This window comes from Crocuta crocuta, unplaced genomic scaffold (assembly GCF_008692635.1).
Source record: "Crocuta crocuta isolate KB4526 unplaced genomic scaffold, BGI_CrCroc_1.0 scaffold3, whole genome shotgun sequence".
Classification (NCBI taxonomy): Eukaryota; Metazoa; Chordata; class Mammalia; order Carnivora; family Hyaenidae; genus Crocuta; species Crocuta crocuta.
In genome coordinates this window covers 7,989,777-8,015,281 of record NW_027529934.1, presented here as the reverse complement: position 1 = coordinate 8,015,281, position 25,505 = coordinate 7,989,777, and the positions used below count along the sequence as shown (strand labels likewise).

At 39.5% G+C, this 25,505-nt stretch overlaps 1 protein-coding gene across 1 annotated transcript in view; it reads right to left on the bottom strand.

The window, feature by feature from the left end:
* Positions 1 to 25,505, bottom strand: part of RGSL1 (regulator of G protein signaling like 1) — a 120,024-nt gene that overhangs the window by 88,557 nt on the left and 5,962 nt on the right. Inside the window, exons 3-9 of the mRNA XM_077763360.1 lie at positions 24,839 to 24,913; positions 19,828 to 19,957; positions 17,933 to 18,037; positions 16,530 to 16,691; positions 14,238 to 15,217; positions 3,494 to 3,556; positions 2,877 to 3,099 (exon numbers count right to left, since the gene is read on the bottom strand). Coding sequence (XP_077619486.1) covers positions 2,877 to 3,099; positions 3,494 to 3,556; positions 14,238 to 15,217; positions 16,530 to 16,691; positions 17,933 to 18,037; positions 19,828 to 19,957; positions 24,839 to 24,913 — 1,738 coding nt within the window. The remainder of the gene's footprint in view (positions 1 to 2,876; positions 3,100 to 3,493; positions 3,557 to 14,237; positions 15,218 to 16,529; positions 16,692 to 17,932; positions 18,038 to 19,827; positions 19,958 to 24,838; positions 24,914 to 25,505) is intronic.

Here is a 25,505-nt window from a genome sequence, read left to right as displayed (position 1 = left end):
CAGTATGTGTTTGGTGATATTTATCAGCCACCCTTTCTTCCACTTTCCTCTTGATTTCTGAGACAGTTCTGGAATGTTCAGAATTTAGACAGAAGGTAAAACTCTGATGTGAAACAGAAGGCTTGTTCATGCTAGATTTAAATAATTCATGCCCAAGCATGGCTTTGAGAGGCAAGCATTTTGTATACGGAGTGTACATCAAAGTTTTAAAATAATTGAATATTACATTTTTAAGAATAATCTAACAATTACTACTTATTGAACACTTGCTTACTGTGTGACTGCATTGCCTTCAATCCCCTCAACAATCCTACCAAATAGGGGCCATTATCTCCACTCTATAGCTGAGGGAATGAGCCTCAAGGAGACAAGTAAGTTGCCCAGGTTCACAGAGCAAGGGAATGGTGGAATTGAATTTTCAAAGCTTTTGCTTACACTTCCTGAAAGTGTAAAACCAGGCTTACAGACAAAACTCACAGGTGTTTGCATTTGGCCCTAACTCTTTGCTTTTCTAGGTCATGGTGCCCTCCATTCTCAGAAAGTAGACCCCAGCTACAAAACATTCTTCTCTAGCCTGACCACAACCCACATCCTGCACAAACCCCAGACAGAGCCTCTCAAAAAACCTGCCACCTCCTGCTCTAGCTGTCCAAGAGTTGACCGCCTCCCCATAGACCCACCATGGGTATAGCTGTAACCCTGTCACGTCCTTCAAAACCCTTAAAAGGCCCCTCCCAACAGAAGCTCAGGTCTGACATCTGGCTTGATGTGTGGCCCCTCTCCTCCCTTGGAGAGTGAATAAACTCTGTACTGCTTGTTGCTCTACTCTTCGTGCAATTCTTTGCTGCTCATATCACTGGTTACCCTGCTGTGTTTTAAAAGTGTAGGTCATGGGACGCCTGGACGTTTTTAAAAGTATAGGTCTGGGGCGCCTGGGTGGCTCAGTTGGTTAAGCGTCTGACTTCGGCTCAGGTCATGATCTCATGGTTCATGGGTTCGAGCCCCGCATCGGACTCTGAGCTGACAGCTCAGAGCCTGTTTCAGATTCTGTGTCTCCCTCTCTCTCTGACCCTCTCCTGCTCATGCTGTCTCTCTCTCTTTCTCTCAGAAATAAATAAAAAATATTTTTTAAAAAAAGTATACGTCTGTGTTTTTAAAGGTGTAGGTCATGTGGCACCTGGGTGGCTCAGTGGGTTCAGTGTTTGACTCATGATTTCAGCTCAGGTTTCAGGTCATGATCCCAGGATCTTGGGATCAAGCTCTGCATCGGGCTCTCTGCTAAGCATGGAGATGTTTAAGTCTCTCTCTCTTTCTCTCTCTCTTTCCCTCCCTCTGCCCCTCCTTCCACTCTCTCTCTCAAAAAAGTGTAGGTCATGACTCAACACCATGTCAAAAAATTGTCATCACCAGGTTTTACAAAACTAAATAGAATAAAATATTCTAATATGGCATATTAGAGTATATCATCTTAAATAATAAGGATAAGTATTGCTTTGTGAAAATATTCTGCATATATGCACACACATATATACAATATATGTTCCCTGAAGTCAAATGTATTTATTGTGGATCAAAGTTTGAGAAACACTGCAGGACACTGATGGCCTCAGCACAGATAATTAAAGCAGTTTGTTCAATTTGGATATTAATGGCTAACATTATTGGACTTTTACTATTGCCATCCACTGTGGTAATAGCTTTCATAGAAGACATTGGGTCATCTTCACAACAAACCTATTATTATTAGTCCCATTTTATTTTTTTTAAATGATACTATTTTCAAGGAGCTGTGATTCTTTCCTCCTTCTTTTTTTTAAAAAAATTTTTAATGTTTTATTTATTTCTGAGAGAGAGAGACAGCACAAACAGGGGAGGGTCAGAGAGAGAGGGAGACACAGAATTTGAAGCAGGCTCCAGGCTCTGAGCTAACTGTCAGCAAAGAGCCCAATGCAGGGCTTGAACTCACAAACCATGAGATCATGACCTGAGCTGAAGTCGGACGCTTAACTGACTGAGCCACCCAGGTGCCCCTATTAGTCCCATTTTAAAGATAAGAAAACTGGGGCCTAAAGAGAGGCTGAATATATTGCTAAAGTTTTTTTTTGTTTAAAAAAAATTTTTTTTAATGTTTATTTTTGAGAAGCAGAGAGAGACAGAGCACAAGCAAGGGAGGGGCAGAGAGAGAGGGAGACCCAGAATCAGAAGTAGGCTCCAGGCTTTGAGCTGTCAGCACAGAGCCTGATGCGGGGCTCAAACCCACGGACTATGAGGTCATGACCTGAGCTGAAGTCAGACACTCAACCGACTAAGCCACCCAAGTGTCCCAAAATATTGCTAAAGTTTACAGTCACTAGCAGAGTTAAGATATACCCCAAACCTCAAGGACAGTGGAACCTTATGCTCCTAACCACTTCTCTTCACTGTCTGAGTGGGCTGCTGTATTATGTTGGGAGAAGGAGTGGCTATTAAAAGTATATTCACAGAATTGCCTTGGACATGACTCTGAAGGAGGTGTGGTAAGGTGGAACATACTTATCAGACATAAAACATGAAGTATTTTTATAACTGAGGTGATGCTTTCCTGGACATGAGTCTGTCCAGACTTGAGTGCTCTGGGTCCCTTAAGAGTTAGTAGAGGCCAGCCAGTCAGTCAGATCCTGGCTCTGCCACTTACTGTGTGACCTTGGGAAGATCACTTACCTGCTCTGTGCCTCAGTTACTCAGTACTTAGCTTACAGGTTATTTTGAAGGTCAAACGGTTTAATCTTTGCGTTGCACAGTACTGACGTGTGGGAAATAATCACTAGATGTTAAATATTTGTATTTCCCAGTTGTCTACATGTTAGGGTCCAAAAAATTATGATGACTGCCCTTACCTTCTTGAAACACTGGAGACTTTAGTTCTACCTGAAGAGACCCTCTTTTTGTCAGGTCCTCAGTAGCTATTTTTTGCCACTGCAGAGAATCCATTTCTTCCATGTTAGCCAGACCCTGGCTTAGCTCCAGGGCTTCCTCACACCTCTTATAAAGAAGAATGTTCTCTTCTTTGCTTATAGATCCTTTTTTATGCCATTTACCTCTGACGAACTTGGTCTGAGTCTAAGAGAAGGGAATGGGGGCAGATAGCATTTGCTATAGGAACTAGACCAGAAGCAAGATTTTTATAATAGCCCAGTCCTTCTGTGCCTCCTTATCAGGTGAACATATGCTGATTGTTTCATTTTGTTAAGGACCATTGCTCCTTTACACGGCAATCCTCACCCTCTTCTAATCAGACCCATTTATACAAGGGAGAAATTCTACACGAATGTGACCTGTTCAAAGTCAGCAATTGCACTTGAGTCTTTTTCCTTGAGGGACCATGTCAACTCCCAGTTGCCTCTGGGAAAAATAAAAATTTCATTTACTTTGATAAATAAGGCTTCTAAGAGAGTAGTTACCCTTTTTTCTTTCTACAACCTCTTGATTTCCCCCAACTCAAAGTCCCTCCTACTGTAAAAACGAGAAACCAGTAGTCCTCTTCATCCAGGAATTCATCATACCAGGGGCTGAGCATCTGAAATCCAAACAGGACATAAACATGATGAGGTAATGCACAGCTTGCTGCATCTCTCATGCTAGTGTTCATGTGGCAGAAGAGCAGGCTGTTGATTCTGGATCCTCTCTAATATGGAGATATATTGGAACAGTGAACATTAGCCATGACCAACCAAGCGGCAACCTTTGTTTCTCTCAGTATGGCAGCTTGTGCAGTCTCTCTCTGAATCTCAAAGAACAGTAATTGATATTACTTAAGAAAAGACATAATTTGAGGGGCCAAGATGGCGGAACAGCATGGAAGGGTTTTTTTTGCATCTCTCATCCATGAAATATAGCCAGATCAACACTAAACCATCCTGCACACCTAGAAAACTGATTTGAGGATTAATACAACAATCTGCACAACCTGAACCACAGAACTCAGCAGGTGCATGGCATTGAGAGGTGAAAGAGAGAAGGCCATGGAGGCCAGGAAGCTGTTTTTACTTGTGGAGAGAGGATGGAGATGGGGAGTATGGGAAAAGCAACCTTCCTCCAAAAGCAGCTGAAGAGAAAGTGGAAAAGTGGAAATAGCCACAAGGACTAAACAAAAAAGGGAGAAAGGAGAAAGGAGAGGGTTTAAATTCCATTTAGACTCTATAAACAGGAGGAGCAGAGAGTCTAAAACTCTACAGCTCAATACCTGGTAGTGTCCTGGTGGGAAGGGTGAATCCCCAGGAGCAGACAGCGAGGTCCTCGGGGTTCTTGGGCCAAACGGGGAGAGGTGGTTCCCCTGTTGGGAGACATTTGGTAGAGGCTGAGCAGTCACCCCTCAGGCAAAGGTCCCAGTGGACCCTGGAGAACCACATTTGCTGGTGCTGAAACAAGGACTGTAAGGGTGATGCCTGGCGCTAAATATGTGTTGTGATTTACCATAATCCCTGAAACACTGCTGCTACCTGATTGCGTGAACTTTTTCTGGGGTGAGCTGACACCCAGCTGCAGTCTCTGAGCATCGACAGTAGCACAGTCCTGCAAACATTCCTGGGGGTGGGTGGGCACCTGGCCATTGCTCAGTGAGACCCTCCTCCAGAAAGTCTCAGCAGGTCAAAGCCTCAGCCCCTGAGGAGTGAGAGGTTGGGAAACAGAGGGGCATCTGAGATAAAATTCAGGAGGGAGTTTTCACCTGGCAACCTGATGGCTTGGTCATGGACAGTATAAAAGCAGGGAGTGGTGGGAAGCCAGAGACAAAGGAGGGGTATACAATTGCTTGTCCGGGATAACAGAGTTCCAATACTAGAGATTGGGTAACTGGGTAACACCATTTTCATCCCTCCCATGCATGTGCATACACACCTACAAGGGCCACAACAGTCCACCCCAGTAAGCGAAGCAGCGCCATCTAGTGGATAATGGAGCTGTTACATTAAGCCCTGCCCAACTGGGCCAAGCTTGCTCTTCAGAAACACCACAAGTCTCTCCACCTGCTTAGTTTATGGACTATAAAGTGCTTCATAGTTTGACTTTTAGGGGAAACCAATGTAATTTCAATCATATTTCAGTTTGTTTATTGGTCCATATATTCAATTTTTTCTTTTTCTTTTCCTTTCTTATTCTTGAATACAGAAAGAGAAAAAAATTTTTTACTTTCATTTTTTATTAAAAATATTTTCTTTATTTTTCTACTATATTTTTTACTTTTTTGTGAAATTTTCAAATTCTATTTTACTTCCAACAGTTCATTTAATTCTATTTCATTGTATTCATTTTTTTCAAACGTTGTCCTTTTTTTTCCCTTTTTTCTTTTCTTTTTCTTTTTCTTTTCTTATCGTTCCCTTTTCCCCCTCTAATCTATCAACCTCCTTTCAACAACCAGACCAAAACGCACCTAGGATCTAGAATAATTTATTTGATTATTTTGTGTGTTGTTTTTAATTTTATTTTTTTACCTTATTAATTCCTTTTCTTCGAAATGACAAAACAAAGGAATTCACACCAAAAGAAAGAGGAGGAAGAAATGACAGCCAGGGACTTAATCAACACAGATACAAGCAAGATGTCTGAACCAGAATTTAGAATCATGATAATAAGAATACTAGCTGGGGTTGAAAATAGATTAGAATCCCTGTCTACAGAGATAAAAGAAGTAAAAGCTAGTCAGGATGTAATAAAAAAAAATGCTATAACTGAGCTGCAATCTCGAATGGATGCCACAGCAGCAAGAATGGATGAGGCAGAGCAGTGAATCAGCAGTATAGAGGATAAACTTATGAAGAATAATGAAGCAGAAAAAAAGAGAGAGACTACAGCAAATGAGCATGATTTAAGAATTAGAGAAATCAGTGACTCATTAAAAAGGAACAACATCAGAATCATAGGGGTCTCAGAGCATGAAATGAGGGAAAAAGGGGTACAAAGGTTATGTGAGCAAATCACAGCAGAAAACATTCCTAACCTGGGGAAAGACACAGACATCAAAATCCAGGAAGCACAGAGGACTCCCATTAGATTCAACAAAAATCAACCATCAACAAGCATATCATAGTCAAATTCACAAAATACTCGGGGGCAAGGAAAGAATCATGAAAGCAGCAAGGGGAAAAAAAATCCTTAACCTACAAGGGAAGACAGATCAGATTTGCAGCAGACCTATCCACAGAAACTTGGCAGGCCAGAAAGGAGCAGGAGGATATATTCAACGTGCTGAATCAGAAAACATGCAGCCAAGAATTCTTTATCCAGCAAAGCTGTCATTCAAAATAAGAGAGATAAAGTTCCTGAGACAAACAAAATTAAAGGAGTTCATGACCACTAAACCACTCCTGCAAGAAATTTTAAGGGGGGCTCTCTGAGGGGAGAAAAGATGAAAAAAAAAAAAGCCTCAAAAGCAACAAAGTCTAGAAAGGACCAGAGAACACCACCAGAAACTCCAACTCTACAGGCAACATAATGGCAATAAATCCATATCTTTCAGTAGCCACTCTAAATGTCAATGGACTAAATGCTCCAATCAAAAGACAGGGTAACAGAATGGATAAGAAAACAAGATCCATCTATATGCTGTTTACAAGAGACCCACTTTAGACCTTGACATCTTCAGATTGAAAGTAAGGGGATGGAGAACCATCTGTCATGCGAATGTTGATAGAAGAAAGCCAGAGTAGCCATACTTATATCAGACAATCTAGACTTTAAAGTAAAGACTGTAAGAAGAGATGAAGAAGGGCATTATATCATAATTAAGGGGTCTATCTACCAAGAAGATCTAACAATTGTAAACATTTATGCTCCAAATGTGAGAGAACCCAAATATATAAATCAATTATCACAAACATAAAGAAACTCATTGATAATAATACCATAATAGTAGGAGACTTCAACACCCCATTTACATCAATGGACAGATCATCTAAATAGAAAATCAACAAGGAAACAATGGCTTTGAATGACACACTGGACCAGATGGACTTGACAGATATATTAAGAACATTTCATCCTAAAGCAGTGGAATACACATTCTTCTCCAGTGCACATGGAATGTTCTCCAAAATAGATCATTTACTGGGACACAAATCATCCATCAACAGGTATAAAAAGATGGAGATCATAATATGCATATTTTTAGACCACAATGCTATGAAACTCAAAATCAACCACAAGAAAAAAATGTGTAAACATAACAAAACTTGGAGACTAAAGACCATCCTACTAAAGAATGAATGGGCTAACCAAGAAATTAAAGAGGAAATTAAAAAGTACATGGAAGCCAATGAAAATGATAACACCACAGCCCAAAACCTTCGGGATGCAGCAAAGCTGGCCATAAGAGGGAGTATATAGCAATCGAGGCCTTCCTAAAGAAAGAAGAAACATCTCAGATAAACAACCTAGCCTTACACCTTAAAGAGCTGGAAAAAGAACAGCAAAATAAAATTCAAAACCAGCAGAAGACAGGAAATAATAAAGATTAGAGCAGAAATCAATGCTAATGAAACAACAACAACAACAACAACTAGAACAGATCAATGAAACCAGAAGCTGGTTCTTTGAAAGAACTAACAAAATTGAAAAATCCCTTGCCAGTTTGATCAAAAAGCAAAAGGAAAGGACCCAAATAAATAAAATCAAGAACGAAAGAGGAGAGATCACAACCAACACAGCAGAAATACAAACAATAATAAGAGAATGTTATGAGCAATTAAATAATATGTTAATAGCAATTAAATATGTTATGAGNAGCAGAAATACAAACAATAATAAGAGAATGTTATGAGCAATTAAATGCCAATAAAATGGGAAGAAATGGACAAATTCCTAGAAACATATACACTACCAAAACTGAAACAGAAGGAAATAGAAAAATGAACGGACTCATAACCAGTAAAGAAATCGAATTAGTAATAAAAAATTACTTTCCAGGGGATTTCTACCAAACCTTTAAAGAAGAGTTAACACCTATTCTCTTGAAGCTGTTCCAAAAAATGGAAATGGAAGAAAAACTTCCAAACTCTTTCTATGGAGCCAGCATTACCTTAATTCCAAAACCAGGCAAAGACCCCACTATAAAGGAGAACTGTACACCAATTTCCCTGATGAACATGGATGCAAAAATCTATGCATTAGCCAACTGGATCCAACAATACATTAAAAAAATTATTCACCACGACCAAGTGGGATTTATACCTGGATACAGGGCTGGTTCAATATCCACCAAACAATCAATGTGATACATCACAGCAATAAAAGAAAGGACAAGAACCACATGACCCTCTTAATAGATGCAGAGAAAGTATTTGACAAAATACAACATCCGTTCTTGATAAAACCTCTCAAGAAAATAGGGATAGAAGGATCATACCTCGAGATCATAAAAACCATATATGAAAGACTCAACACTAATATCATCCTCAATGGGGAAAAACATAGAGATTTCCCCCTAAGGTCAGGAATAAGACAGGGATGTCCACTCTCACCATTGTCATTCAACATAGTTTTGGAAGTCTTAGCCTCAGCAATCAGACAACACAAAGAAATAAAAGACATCCAAATTGGCCAGGAGGAGATCAAACTTTCCCTCTTCACAGATGACATGATACTCTATATGGAAAACCCAAAAAACTCCACCAAAAACCTGCTAGAACTGATCCATGAATTCAGTAAAGTCGCAGGATATAAAATCAATGCACAGAAATCGCTTGCATTGCTATACACCAATAATGAAGCAACAGAAAGAGAAATCAAGGACTCTATCCAATTTACAATTGCACCAAAAACCATAAAATACCTTGGAATAAATCTAACCAAAGAAGCGAAAAATCTATACACTGAAAACTATAGAAAGCTTATGAAAGAAATTGAAGAAGACACACAAAAAATGGAAAAATATTCCATGCTCCTGGATAGGAAGAATAAATATTGTCAAAATGTCAATAATACCCAAAGCAATCTACATATCCAGTGCAATCTCTATCAAAATAACACCAGCATTCTTCACAGAGCTAGAACAAACAATCCTAAAATTTGTATGGAACTGGAAAAGACCCTGAATAGCAAAGCAATCTTGAAAAAGAAAAGCAAAGCTGGAGGCATCACAATCCCAGACTTCAAGCTGTATTACAAAGCTGTAATCATCAAGACAGTATGGTACTGGCACAAAAACAGACACCCAGATTAATGGAACAGAATAGAGAACCCAGAAATGCACCCACAAATGTATGGCCAACTAATCTTTGACAAAGCAGGAAATACTATCCAATGGAATAAGGACAGTCTTTTCAGCAAATGATGCTGGAAAACTGGACAGCAACATGCAGAAAAATGAACCTGGACCACTTTCTGACACCATACACAAAAATAAACTCCAAATGGATGAAAGACCTAACTGTAAGACAGGAATCCATCAGAATCCTTGAGGAGAAAGTAGGCAAAAATAAATAAATAAATAAATAAAGTGTTGGCCACAGCAACTTTTTACTCAACATGTCTCCAGAGGCAAGGGGGAAAAAAGCAAAAATGAATTATTGGGACCCATCAAAATAAAAACTTATGCACGGTGAAGGAAACAATCAGCAAAACTAAAAGGCAACTGATGAAATTGAAGAAGATATTTGCAAACAACATATCAGATAAAGGATTAGTATCCAAAATCTATAAAGAACTTATCAAGCTCATCACCTCCCAAAAAATAATCCAGTGAAGAAATGGGCAAAAGTTATGAATGGACAATTCTCCAAAGAAGACATCCAGATGGCCAACCAACACATGAAAAAATGCTCAACATTACTCATAATCAGGGAAATACAAATTAAAACCACAATGAGATATCACCTCACACCTGTCCAAATGGTTAACATTAACAACTCAGGCAACAACAGATGTTGGTAAGGATGCAGAGAAAGAGGATCTCTTTTCCACTGTTCGTGGGAATGTAAACTGGTGCAGGCACTCTGGAAAACAGTGTGCAGGTTCCTCAAAAAATTAAAAATAGAACTACCCTAAGACCCAGCAATTGCACTATAGGTATTTATTTATTTATCCAAGGGATGCAGGTATACTGTTTCAAAGGGGCACACGCACCCCAATGTTTATAACAGCACTACCAACAATAGCCAAGTATGGAAAGAGCCCAAATGTCCATCAATGGATAAGTGGATACAGAAGATGTGGCATATATATGCAATGGAGTATCACTCAGCAATCAAAAAGAATGAAATCTTGCCATTTGCAACTATGTGGATGGAACTAGAGGGTATGATGCTAAGCAAAATCAGTCAATCAGAGAAAGACAAATATCTTATGAACTCACTCATATGAGGGAAGCTTAGCATGGCTAAGCTGTAGCATCCTGCAAAGAGTACAGAGGGGGTCAGTGGCAAGGGATAAGGCAGTGAAGATTCATTGGGACTATCCATGAGGGACTAAAATGCCTTGCTAAGTAGTCTAGGCATTATTTTGCAGGAAATGAGTCACCAATAATAATTTTTAAAGGATGTAAGATTGTCTTTACAAACTGCCTCAGTCATGCTGCCAAAAGTTGTCTAAGAATACAAAGTTTGGTAATTTCATCAGATCTCCTGGGTTCCTGGGGAACAGGAGTAAAATATATTCCTGAGAAAATTCTGCTCTGCGATCGAATATTAGCAATACATAATGTAATATACTGTGATTGACCAATGGATAAGCTCTAAATATTATATATTAAATAGGAATAATAAACATGTGAAATGAGTACCCTACTACAATCCCTTCCATCTTAAAAGATTTATGACTCTAATAACTAGTGAATAAGTGATCTAATTGGTATCTTAACAAACAATGTTTAATAGAGCACTTTCCGTTAGAAGACATAGATGTGCAGCAAAAAATAGTAATGAGTAATAAATATAATAAAACAATATCTAAACCTATAATTACCTTTTAAAATTTGACATACTATTATATATTTTTTCTATAATCGTTTTTCGTTTGAATGTATTAAAGTTTCCTTTAGAATTCAGTTTGTTCCACTTGGTAAACTCTCCTGTCCCATCCTGTGAGAGTACATAAAGGACCCAATAGTACATATTTCCCAGTGTCTGTGGGGCTCCTTACTCCTGGCATCTTCAGCACCTGCTCTCAATCCTCTCTCCTGGTTAAAGCAAAGGCAATTTTTAAGCTGATGCTCTGTGTTCCAAGTTCACACCCACTTCTCTACCTATTTCTTTTACAGTATAGTCTCCTTAATGTATCTATAAACTTATTAAATCCACAAATACAATCACAAAATATAATTTTGTCCCAATTCTCATTTTATATATAAGGACAAAAAGACCTAGGGATAGTGAAGGATTTAGACTTGGAGTTTGTTCAATACCATGATAGCCAAACAGTGACAGAACCAAGACTTTAAAAACCTTTCCTTTACTCCATGTAGACTGTGTTTCCACATCAGTGAGTCAGAAGTCAGGAAATGGACCTATCAGTGGGCATGCTATCAGCACTTCCCAAAGGTTGATTGGATAATTGGAGAATGGTTGAAGAGCTGGATGAAAATCAGAGTTCTCACAGAAACTAGTCTCCAACCAGAAAAGATGGTCCTGGTCAAGGCCAAAAGAGGGGCCATTACCAAGTGGGACTTATTGGTTCAACAGATGTCTATGGAACATAAATACTATCAATACTATCAAGTACTGGATACAATACCCTAAGGTACTGTTCTAGATTCCAGGAAGACAGTACTAATGAAACAGATAAAAATCCCTGCCTTCATAAAGAAAATGAGAAAAAGAAAATAAGCAAAATAAGTCTCTGTACATTGTAAGGATTATATGTGTGCTACACAGACACACAATGTATGTGTATATGTATGTATGTATGTATGTATGTATGTATGTAAGATGGATGGACCTGAGTAATAAGTGCTAAGGAGAAAAGTAAAATGGGGATGGGGTGAAATTTTATATGAAGTGGGCAAGAAAGGCCTCACTGAGATGACTTAAGTAAACAGTTGAAGGAGTGAGGGCTCAGCTGCATGAGCATCTGCACATTATACACAGTGGGAGTGCCACCATTGAGCTGACAGTGTCTGGAATGGCCAGAGTGATGAGCACAGGGGCAGTGGAAGATGAAGCTAAAGAGGGGAGGCAGAGGAGAAATTATGTAGGCCTTGTCATTTTGGCAAGGACTTTAGATTTTACTGAAGACAAAAAGCCATCTGTTTTCAATGTCCTCACTCATTTCCTTTTACTTACTTTCAGTTAAATTACACAATTTATGTTTTTGCAGATTCACCATGGCCAGTGTTGAAATGAGCCTGCTTAGAACCAAGGACAGATCTATAGGCATCCATTAGGAGGCCATTGTAGTAATCCAGGTGACATTGGATGTGGCTTGGATAAGAGTGGTTGTAACACAGAAGGGGATGAATGCCAGGTTCTGGATATATTTTTAAGATTGAATCCACAGGATTCACCAAAAGACTAGTCATGGGTGTGAGACAGAAAGGTAAGTCATAGATGATAGCAATATTTTTTAAGTTTATTTATTTTTGAGAGGGAAAGAGAAAAAGCAGTGTGCATGTGAGCAGGGAAGGAGCAGAAAGAGAGGGAGAGGGAAAATCTCAAGCTGGCTCTGCATTGTCAGCACAGAGCCCAAGGTGAGGCTTGAACCCATGAACCATGAGATCATGACCTGAACCAAAATCAAGAGTCAGATGCTTAACTGACTGAGCCACCCAGTTACCATGATATCAAGATTTTTAACCTGAGAAACTGTGATAGGCCAGTCTTACCTGTATACAAATACCTTTAATACCTGCTGAGGACCAAGGTCGACTCAGGAGGCATGCTGTGTGGATCTGCTAGTCCAGGAAGAACAACCTAAGTCTAAGCCCATAGTCCCAAATATCTCCACAAAGAAAAGTGGGGCCTCTGGCATTCCATTACTGAAGGACTTTGTAAAAGAGAGATTTGGCTGTGCCCCACTGGACTGATCTGGTCTTATACTACTTGATGTGTTACTATTGATAATTAAGATGTACTGGGAATTGTGCTGGATATAGAGCCAAGACCTCCTGAGCTCTGACCCTGGTTTCTCCACTATCCTACTGTGTGCCTTTGGACTAACTCACTTACCCTCTAGGAGTCTCATTTGCCTCAACTGTACAGTAGTGGCAACAGTACTACACTGTCTGCCTCTCAGAGATTCTCAGAAGCCCAAAAGAGGTAATGTGGGTGAACATGCCTTATAAGGTAAATACATTTTAATGCACAAAATAAGCTGCTGTTTATATCCATCTGCCCCTCCAAATCTACTTTCTATCCTTCTTCACTCTGCTTGTGCCGTGGGAAATTAACATATAAGGACCACATCAACAGGCTCCCTTGACCTCAAGTTGGATTGATCTAATTAGGAGTCCTTGCAAGAGTTGGGAAAGCAGGTGGAGAGTGAGCTTGGGATTATCTATTCCATTTGATCTCTCTGGCCACATTGCTGAGAACTGATCATATATTTTTACTGACAGTTATAGTTCTTGCCAAGTGCCCTCCTCCATACAGCTCTTTCTCTCCTGGTTCTATTAACTGCTCCCTCTCCTCAATTTTTCAGGCCTAGGAGAGAAAAAAGTAACTCACCCTTACTGACCCTGAGGTGTTGCACTATCTCCTATGGTTTTCCTAACCTCCTGCACTTTCCCTTGTAAGTAGTCCCTTGTTATTGGGCTTTCATCTGTTACTCAACTTGACTCTGCCATTTGGTTTCTGCGAAGATCTAAAGTATACAATAGTCAAGCTATGGCCCTTATCTCTGGTGATTCTTCAGGATAGGCCCATGCTTTTATCTAATGTTTTGGGCTAAGAATAAATTCCTACTAATTGGCTATCTCCTTGATGGTTATTCTAGGAAAGGGAGATTCCATTTTTCAATACATAATTTTGGAACAGAATTCTCAGTAGAACACTCTGAGGGTTATGATTTGGGGAAATTCCACATAAGGGGAAATTAAGGAAGAAATAAAAGGTAGATGTTGACCACTGCCCCACTTCCATTCTACTTTAGATTTTTGGCTCATTCTTCTGAGTTTGTATAGCTTATTCCTAAGAGATCAACCAATTCTTCAATACGTGAAGAGTGATGCGAGTAATTATATCATTAACTTAACCAGTATAGTGACCAGATAAGATTTTTGGTCAGTCAGGCATAATCTTCCAGATACTAAACCATTTCTGTCAGCTAAGGCCTACCTTGCAGATTTCCCTCTGGGCTCTGGGAATCCAGGGGTTTTCATCCCCGGAAGGCAACATCTCCTTCAGGCCTTCAATGGTTTGGGATTTTAGTGGTAGGCATGGGCCAATCTGTTCATTCAGGTAGAGTTCACATATTCTGTTGCCCAGCATGTGCTGAAAGACAGTATTCCCAGTCTTCCTGTTACTTATCAGGACACTGAGGAAATGGTGCAGGTCCTGCCAGAGGTCTAGGAGTTGGATCTCCACTTTCAAATTCTGCTTTTTCAGGTAGTCCCGGAAGGGACCCCCGGCACAGCCATCAGCACACAAAGCCCAGTGGGTGTACCCTAAGGAGATGCTTTGCTTGATGACCTCCTTGACTGTCATCTGCGGGCAGTCATTGATGATGGGGGTGACAGTCCTCAGGTGTGTAGACAACGCTGTCTCAAAGAGGCCCTCCATGTGGAGGTGGCTCTTAGATTTCTTCTTCATGCTGGATTTCTTGACACAGAGAATATCCTTTTTCAGGGAACTGATTATTCTCTCCTTTGAAGAATTCACTTTCGGGGAGGGCATTTGTGGATGTTTGCATTTGTATGTGTCTTTCTCCTGAGAACACGCATCCTGGAGGAGCATAATGTTGGTTTCTGGCCTGGTATCTATTTCCAGAATAAAGCCATGGTCTATCAACTGCCACATCCTCCTCTTGGTCTTCTTGCTCGAGTACCGCTTCTGGGGTTGGTGGCACTTCTTGATGCTCATGTTTAGAGGGAGTTCTCCTATGTGACTACAGCAAATACTGTACAGACGAGTCTCATATTCCTGCAGAAGGCCTTGGCATGATTCCACTTTGGCCATAATCGTCATGGCATGGGTGTAAAAGTTGGGGAGCCAATAGCTCTGAAGTTTGAACAGAGCTACTTTCTGCATGTGGCTCAAGATCTCCCTCCTGGTGGTTGATTGGTTCGGATGCCAGATGGAGAGGTTCAGGAGGGACTCTGGAAAAAATAGAAAGACATGAAGGATGAAAATGATGTAGTGGTAGTGATGATAATGACGTTGGGAGAGGTTTTTTGAATTTTTCCAAATGCTGTTATGTATAGCATTTCATTTGTTCTTCGTGCAACCCTGGAGTATGTACAGGACAAATATATCGTAAACATGTTTTTAGGGGTTTTCTCAGGGAAGTGACCTCTTTCTCTGATTACCTTCCCATCCTCCCACAGAAATAAGCCAGTTTATGGGATGCCTTAAATTATTTTTTAGACAATTGTATGTTATTGTAAAGAAAAGCAAATGAACAAGAAAATATGTTTAAAAATAATAGGAATGTGGAGGCGCCGGGGTGGCTGAGTCGGTTAAGTGTCTGACTTCGGCTCAGGTCATGATCTCACGGTTTGTGGGTTCGAGCCCCGTGTCGGGCTCTGTGCTGACAGAGCCTGGAGCCTGTCTTTGGATTCTGTAACTCCCTCTCTCTCTGACCCTCCCCTGCTCACGCTGTCTCTATCTCTCTCTCTCAAAAATAAATAAAACATTTATAGAAACCAACTTGACAATAGACTATTTTAAAAATTAATTGATTAATTAATTAATTAAAGTAATGTACCTCTGAATGGGATTTTTCAGAGTCAGATCTACTTGAAGGAAGGGATTTAGACTGGATAATTTGAAGGAGTCATTACCAGCCCTGATTTTAATGTCATAAATTCTCAGTTATCTCTATGAATAGAGGAGCGTGACCAATCTCAAACCACAAATCTTCTGGCGCATACCTGTATTTGGGTCAGGAATGTCTCCTTACTTAATAAATAAATAATTTTGAATGAATCTGATGTTCTAGAGTAGAGGCTGGCAAACCTGTAAAAGGCCAGGTAGTGAATATATTCAGCTTTGTGAGCTCTATGCAGTCCCTGCTGCACAGTTTTCTTCTTTAGCTCTTAAAAATGTTAAAACATTCTTAGCCCATAGGCTATATGCACTATGTTTTGCCTGTAGGCTGTAGTTTGTTCTAGGGATCTCTTTTTTAAAAAAGAGATGCCATGCAGTCTCAGAAGATGCAGGATCTATTTAACTACACTGTCCCAATTTGTCTTCACTCCTTCCAGTCAATCTTTACTGGTGAGTAATATCTCAGGAAGAAGCACATACCAGCCTAAGGGCACTAGTCTCTTGGAACTCTTCCCTGTTAAGGGTTCCCATGGCATCTCTGATACATAGAAAATGGAGAGAGTAGATGCCTACAAAAGGATTGATTAGTTTGTTTGTTCATTTCCCAGTGATTTCACTTCACATATGCTTTATGATTCTTACTGATGTTCATGTTGCAAAGAGTCACTACTCTTGAGCCCTCCTGTAAATGGGTAGCCTTCAGCACAAGGAGGAGGGACAGATAGTGATCTCTCATTTCCAGGTCCATCTCATCTATGCTCAAGATCTTCTCAGCAAGGATCCAGAAATCCACCAGCTCTTCACCTACAGATTAAACAGGGCAAGCACAGTGCTACACCCCAATGTTGCCCCTTTAGAGGTTACATCTGGGTGTAGCAGCTAATAACACTCCCCACCACCAGTCTGCTCTATTGCCTCAAATATTACCATTAGTCACTTCTTTGGGTTCAGGCATCATTCCTAGTAATGTCGTAATGTGGGGGCAGATGGAGGCATGGGGAGAAGGGACTTAATGGATACGGATCTTGTGTGACTTTTCTTGTTGTTGTAAGGAAAACTCACTTTAGGGAAAACTGAAAGACTCTGAGAATGAATCATGAGACACTTGAATTTTCCAAAAAATGAAGATTAGAAGAAAAAAGAACATTTCCTCTATCACGGACCCAGAATAGCCAAAAGAAGGATAATAGAGCCTAAAGATGCCAAAGGTGATGCTCCTTGTTTCACAACTTTGCCAGGGCTGGAGTCTGAGTGACAAACCAAAAGATAGCCTGTTTAGGGGCACCTGGGTGGCTCAGTCAGTTGAGTGTCCAGCTTTGGCTCAGGTTATGATCTCGTAGTTTGTGGGTTTGAGCCCCGCATCAGGCTCTGGGCTGACAGCTAAGAGCCTGGAGCCTGCTTCAGATTCCATGTCTCCCTCTCTCTCTGCCCCTGCCTTGCTCATGCTCTGTCTCTCTCTGTCTCAAAAATAAATAAACTATTAAAAAATTAAATTAAAAGAGATAGCCTGTCTATTTCTTCTCTACCTGCTCCCTGGAAATCCAGGATTTCACCCTTAAACTAGGGCTTGTCCTTGGATGAAGTTTAATGCTGCTGAACTGGAGTGTCAGCTAGTGCTAGCTGCTCACCTCCCAGCACTCATCAACCACTGAACTCAATGGAACAGAAAGCAGTGCATGTGAACACTTCTGCTATAGGGATTTGTTTATTTATTTGTTCCTTGTCTGTCTCCCCACCACTGTAATAGCTTTAAGAAGTAGGGATTTACAGTTCTTGTTCACAGAGGCTGCCATACAGTGATGCTCAACAAACATTGTTAAGTGAATAGATGAATGAATGGATGGATGAATGAATGAACAAAATAAAAGGACTCTTTACTTTTACCCTAACTTACACAGTGGACCCATTTTCAAAGACTTTTACACAAACTACAGTATAAAACATTTATTTCCATTATGGGTACATTACTGTCAATAAGTGTTCTGGGGCATTCTGGAAGCTGTTAAGAACTTGCAAGGACTCCAGGAACAACTCCAAGAACCTACCTGTACTGCCCTTGAGGTAGGTACAGAAGCGCCACATCCCTCTGACGCCACCAATGCACTTCTGGAGTAGCCACTGGTCTGCTTTTTTCCATCTCAACATCTTGGCTGCCAGGAAAAGTCCATGGTGAGAGAGAGGGAGAGAGAATGAGCTCTTCTCCCAGCCCCTCTCTCAGCCTTGCACACAGCTAGATCCCCATTCACTCAGGGTGAATGAGGAAAAATCGTGGCCATTTACATGAGTTGGGTTAGGAGTATGTGGTATTTTTGAAGGTAGGAAATAGACCCTCTACTGACATATGAGGGACCCACAGGTACAGTACAATCCACATATCAAAAACACCACCCAAGACTCCTTGCCTTCTATAATCCCCACCTGACAGTGATTTTGCCAATCCAATTTTCCCAAATGTATATATTGAAGAAAGGAGATGTGCATATTTGGTACCTTGTTATATTTTGCTCAATGTAAATCCCCTGAATCTTGACTTTCCCCCAGGGTGGAACATAGTTTCCTTTGGTTAGTTGAATCAAGAATCAAATTATCGATTCAACCCTAGATGGAAATTTTATTAATTCATTCTTTTAACAAATATTTATTAAATGTCTACTACTTAGTATCATTCTAGATGTTTGGGATACATTAGAAAACAGAAAATCCCTGCCCTCAAGGAGCTTACATTCTGGTGAAGGAGACAGAGATAATAAGCAATAAGCCTAATAAGTACATTATCTAGTAAGGTTGAAGGTTATAAGCACTACAGAAAAAAAAGGAAAGGTAAAAGAGAGTAAGGCAGTTGGGAGTGCTAGGACAAGAGTTGGATGAGTGGCATTAGGGTCATCAGGGTAGCATCTTCTAAGGAGGTGAGATTTGCACAGAGATTTGAAGAAGGAAGAGAGGGAGCCAGTGTGGATATATTGAGAAAGCATTTCCAGGCAAAGTGAACAGCCAGTGCAAAGCCTTGAAATGAGAATGCATTTGGGAGGATTTTTGAGGAACCGCAAGCAGGCCAAGTGTAACTGAAATCGAGTAAGCAATGGAGGGAGTAGGAGGAGATCAGATCCTAAAAGTAATGGACCTGCATCTCAAGGACTCTGAAGACCTAGAGATATAAGGGCATTAGATTTCACACTGAGATGGGAGTCATTGGTGGGGGTACGGAGCAGCCAATAGAGGATTTACATGACCTGAATTAAGTTTTAAAAGCCTCTCTCTGGGTGCCTATGAGGCTCAGCTGGGTAAGCATCTGACTCTTGGTTTCAGCCCAGGCCATGATTTCACAGTTTATGGGTTTGAGCCCTGCTTTGGGTTCTGCACTGACAGAGCGGGCCCTGCTTGGGACTCTTACTCCCTTCTCTCTGCCCCTCCCCTGATCACGCTTTCTCTCCAAAAATTATTATTATTATTATTTGTTTTAAAGGCTCTCTCTGGCTGCTGTGAGAAGGAGAACAAGAGCAGAAACAAGAAGACTAATTAAGAGATGATTCAGCAGCCAGGTGAGAAATTGTGGTGGCTTAGACCAGGTGATAGCAATGAAAGTGGTGAGCTGTGTTTGATTCTGGATATATTTTAGGCAGTTTTGCCATGTTCTGTGTCCACCATAACTTTCTCACTTCTGGCTGCAGTGAGACAAAAGCACACACAGCCTATCTGATTCCTGCTTATTGCTCTAATACCAATTTTTCAGCCTAAACTTTCACCTACTGCTGCAGTACAAGCTCAGGCACCCTCACATCTAAGTCTACAAAGGTGACCAGTATTTGTAAATTACAGTAGGACTGACAGGCACAGGATCATTATGCAACCTGGCTTCCTATATTTCTCCACATGTGCGCATGCGTACACACACACACACACACACACACACACACACACACACACACACCCTCATGCTTACCTCCTTCTGGGGACTTAATGAAACTGATGAGCTCCTGACAGAGAATATAATGGAAACACAAGTTGGTTTTACAGAAGAAAGGTAACCGGTATTTTTCCAACCAGGTCAATAATCCTTTGTACTTTGCAATCTAGAGTACAAACAAAATGGGAACAGAAAAGAGAAATGGAATTGAACTGCTAAGAAATGCAGCTTAGCCAGTGGCAATAAATAACTTTACACCTGCAGTATCTGGCCCACAGGGGAGGTGTGCTGATTACAAATAGTATGTAAGAGGAGTGAAGGCCTGAGCCGAGGCTCCCAAAGGAGTGAATAAATTGGTAGGAAAGAAAAGGCTTGGTCTTTCATTAAAAAATTTTTTCTTATTCCTGGGTGAAGTTGTTTAAGAAAACATCTAAGTCTTGCTAGATAGAAGAGAAGCAGAAGAAATGTTGGTCTGAGGTGTCAAGTCAACTCTATTCAATTTGCTTCTTTGTAAGCACAATTAAAATTTCTCACAGTTCCTTACCTATATCAGATGCACAACATGTACAAAAACACACAAAGGGGCATCTGTGTGGCTCAGTCAGTTGAGCATCTGACTCTTGATTTCGGCTCAGGACATGATCTCACAGTTCATGAGTTCAAGCCCCACATCAGGCTCTGTGCTGAACAAATGGAGCCTGTTTGGGATTCTCTATCTCCCCACCCCCCATCAAAAATAAATAAATATAACATTAAAACACAAACATACACACACACAAAGACTCACATTACATTTAACATCATTTAGAGTATATGTTGGATCCCTGAGGGATTGAGCCACCAGAGAAGGGAGAACATAAAATTTTTCTTTTTGCCTGTACCTTCCACTCCTCTTCACCCATTTTTCCCATTCTCCCATCCACTTCCCATCTGGCAACCACCAGTTTGTTCTCTGTATTTATGGGTTTGTTTCTTTGTTTATTTCTTTATTTGTTCATTTGTTTTGGTTTTTAGGTTCTGCATGTAATGGAATGCTTTCCCTTAATTTATTTTACTTAGCATAATACCCTCTAGTCCCATTATTTTGTTGCAAATGGCAAGACAAGATCTCATTCTTTTTTATGGCTGAGTAATACTCCAGTGTGTGTGTGTGTGTGTGTGTGTGTGTGTGTGTGTGTGTGACATCTTCTTTATCCATTCATCTATTGACAGACACTTGTAGTGCTTCCATATTTTGGGTATTGTAAGTAACACATAAACATAGGAGTGTATATATCTTTTCAAATTAGTGTTTTCACTTTCTTCGGGTAAATACCCAGTCATGGAATTACTAGATTTTATAGTAGTTCTATTTTTAATTTTTTGAGGAATCTCTATACTGTTTTCCACAGTGGTTGCACCAATTTACATTTTCACCAACAGTGCACAAGGGTTCCTTTTTTCCACATCCTCACCAACACTTGTTATTTCTTGTCATTCTGACAGGTGTAAAGTGGTATCTCATGATGCTCTGATTTGCATTTCCTTGATGATTCTTGATATTGAACATCTTTTCATGTGTCTGTTGGCCATCTGTACATCTTTGTTGAAAAAAATGTCTATTCAAGTCTCTGCCCATTTTTAATTGGATTTTTTTTTTGGTGTTGAGTTGTATAGTTCTTTATATTTTTTATACTAACCCTTTATTATATATAACATTTGCAAGTATCTTTTCCCTTCACTAAGTTGCCTTTTTGTTTTCCTAATGGTTTCCTTTGCTGTGCAAAAGGCTTTTACTTTGGGTGCACCTGGGTGGCTCAGTCAGTTGAGCGTCCAAATTCAGCTCAGGTCATGATCTCGCAGTTTGTGGGTTTGTGGGTTTGATCTCACAGCTCAGAGCCTGGAGCCTGCTTTGGATTCTGTGTCTCCCTCTCTCTCTGCCCCTCTCCTGCTCATTTTCTGTCTCTCTCTCAGAAATAAATAAAACATTAACAATTTTTAAAAAATAGACATTATAAAAAATTTTTTTAAAGGCTTTTACTTTGGTGTAGTCCTGATAGCTCATTGCTGCTTTTGCTTCCCTTGCCTGAGGAGACATATATACAAATATGATGCTAAGGCCAAGGTCAAAGAGATTACTAATTCTTTCTTTCAGAATTTTTATGGTTTCAGGTCTTACATTTAGGTTTTTAATCCATTTTGAGTTGATTTTTGTGTATGGTATAAGAAAGCGTTTTCATTCTTTTGCATGTAGCTATTCTATTTTCTCAACATTATTTATTGAAGAGACTATCTTTTCTCCACTCTATATTCTTCCCTCCTTTGTTATAGATTAATTTATAAATGTATTTATCCACCATATAAGTGTGGGTTTATTTCTGGGCTCTGTCTCCTATGGATAGACCTATAGATCTATCCAATGGATAGATTTATCCCTAGATCTACCCACATTGATCCACATTGATCTATGTGTCTATTTTTGTGTCAGTATCATACTTTTTTGATTATTATAGCTTTGTAGCATATTTTAAAATCTAGGATTGTGATACCTTCAGTTTTCTTCTTCTTTCTCAAGATTACTTTGGCTTTCTGCAGTCTTTTGTTGTTCCATACACAATTTAGGATTATTTAGGAGTATTTCTGTGAAAAAATACTACTGGTATTTGCAATACAGATTGGATTGAATCTGTAGATTGCTTAGGGTGGTATGGACCTTTCATAAATATTAACTTTTCCAATCCATGAAAATGGATGGTCTTTCCATTTGTGTCAACTTCAATTTCTTTGATCAGTGTTTTATAGTTTTCAGAGTATAGGTTGTTGACCTCCTTGATTAGGTTTATTCCTAGGTATCTTATCTTTTTTGGTGCAATTGTAAATGCAATTGTTTTCTTAATTTCTCTTTCTCTTATTTCATTATTAGTCTATATAAGCATAACAGATTTATGTTTATTAATTTTATATCCTGCAACTTTACAGAATCCATTTATTACTTCTAATATTTTTAAAAATATAATTTTTTTGTCAAATTGGCTAACATACAGTGTGTAAAATGTGCTCTTGGTTTTTGGGGCAGATTCCTGTGGTCCATCACTTACATACAACACCTAGTGCTCATCTCAACAAGTGCTCTCCTCAATGCCCATCACCCATTTTCCCCTCTCCCCTACCCCCCCATCCTCAGATTGTTCTTTGTATTTAACAGTCTCTTATGGTTTGCCTCCCTCCCTCTCTGTTTGTAACTATTTTTTTCCCTTTCCCTTCCCTCATGGTCTTCTGTTAAGTTTCTCAAGATCCACATGAGTGAAAACATATGTATCTGTCTTTCTTTGACTGACATTTCATTTTATTGATGGAGCCTTTAGGGCTTCATATGTATTATGTCATGTGCAAATAGTGACAGTTTTGCTTCTTCTTTATCAATTTAGATGGCTTTTACTTGTTTTTGTTTTTGTTTTTTATGTGATTGCTGTAGTTAGAACTTCCAGTACTATGTTAAATAAAAGTGGTGAGAGTGGACATTCTTGTCTTGTTCCTGATCTTAGAGGAAAGGTCTCAATGTTTCATAATTGAGTACGATGTTAGCTGTGGGTTTGTCATATATGGCCTTTATTATGGTGAAGTATGTTCCTTTTAAATCAACTTTATTGAGGGTTTTTATCATGAATGATGTTGAATTTTGTCAGATGTTTATTAAGATTATCATATGATTTTTAGCCTTCGTTTTGCTAATGCGGTATATCATATTGATCATTTTGCAAACACTGAATCATCTTTGCATCCACAGAATAAATCCCACTTGTTACAGTAAATGATCCTTTTAATGCATTGTTGATTTCAGTTTGCTAATATTTTGTTGAGAATTTTTACATCTATGTTCCTCAGAGATATTGGCCTGTAGTTACCCCTTTTTGGAGTGTTTTTGTCTAGTTTTGGTATCAAGGTAATGCCAGCCTTATAGAAAAGAAGGTATTTGGAAATTATCCTTCCTCTTCTATTTCTTAGAATAATTTCAGGATAATAGGTACTAAATTTTCTTTAAATGTTTAGTAGAATTCACCTGTGAATCCATCTGGTTCTGGACTTTGTTGAAAGTTTTTTGATTGCCTATTCAATTTCATCACTAGTAACTATTCTATTCAGATTTTCTATTTATTCCTGATTTGGTTTTGGAAATTATATGTTTCTATGAATTTATCCATTTTTTTATGTTGTCCAATTTTTTGGCATATAATTTTTATAGTAATCTCTTATAATTCTTTGTATTTCTGTAGTGTTTTGGTTATTTCTTGTCTTTCAAGAAAATAAGGATTTTAAGTTTCAGGGGTTTCCTAGGGAAATCAAATATAGGAATCAGAGTGGAGTGTCTTTCTTAGCTCTTCAGCTCTCAGAGAAAAATAAAATTTTGTTGTAAGGCTTAGAGTGATCTTTCTGATCCCACATGCCACTGGTAGAGCATGCATAAGTCTGAGGTCTACACAGTGTAAAAGGAGAACAAGAAGGGGGGAAAGAAGAAGAGAAAGACAATGGACAAGGAAGACACCTAAAAAGAGAAAAAAAAGATTGGGAGAAAGACATGTTCCTGAAGGAGAATGATATGGTAGTCATTTAATTGCAGAGTGACACCTTATCTTTATCTATGACTTATATTGCAAATAATCACTAAGTGGCCCATGCACTGCCACTTCCTATCCCACACCCATGGCAGGCATTGCCAATCAATTCTCAGGCTCTTTCTTGCTTACGTGTGGCCCCAGAATTCTTCTAAAATGGTGTTCTAAACATTTCCTACCCAATAATCCAGTGGATATGAAAGATGGATATCATTTGCTGACTAGAAGGTAGAGGAGAGAATTCACCAACAATTGTCTGTCCAAGTAGTAAAAACACAAAAAGGAGAAATGTGTATGCTGGCTTGATGATGTTTGTCCTACTCACCTGCTTTATAGTTTCTTCCAGAGTCACTTCTAGGCCTCCTTTCCCTTTTACCTCTCCATCTCTCACCCCACATTTCAAATATAGCTCCCTCTCCCCCCATCCCAAACCGCCTGCCATTCAGTAACCTTACCAAGTCATAAGGTAATTCTGGCCACAAGCTCCACTGTGAATTTTCAACAGCATAAAATGGTGTCTGACCAAAGACCTGCAAAAGAAAGCTAGGAAATAGCCAGAGGAGTAGAACTTCTCTTCATAAATATGCCCCAGTCCAACTGCAGCCCAGGGGAATGGGGTTCCATTGATTTCCTATTTCAAGAGATATTCTTAAATTCATTCCACTAAACCAACCTGCCTTGCAGAAAAACACCCAAAATAGAATAAACTGCAAGATTCATTCATCTTTGGGGTCAACTCTGCCCCAAACTGGGAGTTATCTTACCTGTGTACAAAGGCCAAAGCCCATTATATTAAAAGGTATTTACTTTTATATTGCATTATTAATTTCTGCATGGGTTTAGAGAGTTAGAGCAAATGTTGGAAACCTTTTTTTATAAAGAGAAACAGCTTTGGATTTGCCTAAGCTCTTGAACTGAAGAAAGTAGAGGGGCCTAAGGATATGAGGATTAGTGATATGAGGAACACATTCTAAGTGATGGTATTAAGAGTGTCCAAAATTTATAAATAATTCTAGGTTACTTTCTTGGACTAGGGACTGTGACCTTGGCAACTAGCTTTGAGACTGATGGGGAAGGGCTTCTATGTTTATAGGTATCTAAGCTTAGCAGTCTCAACATGGG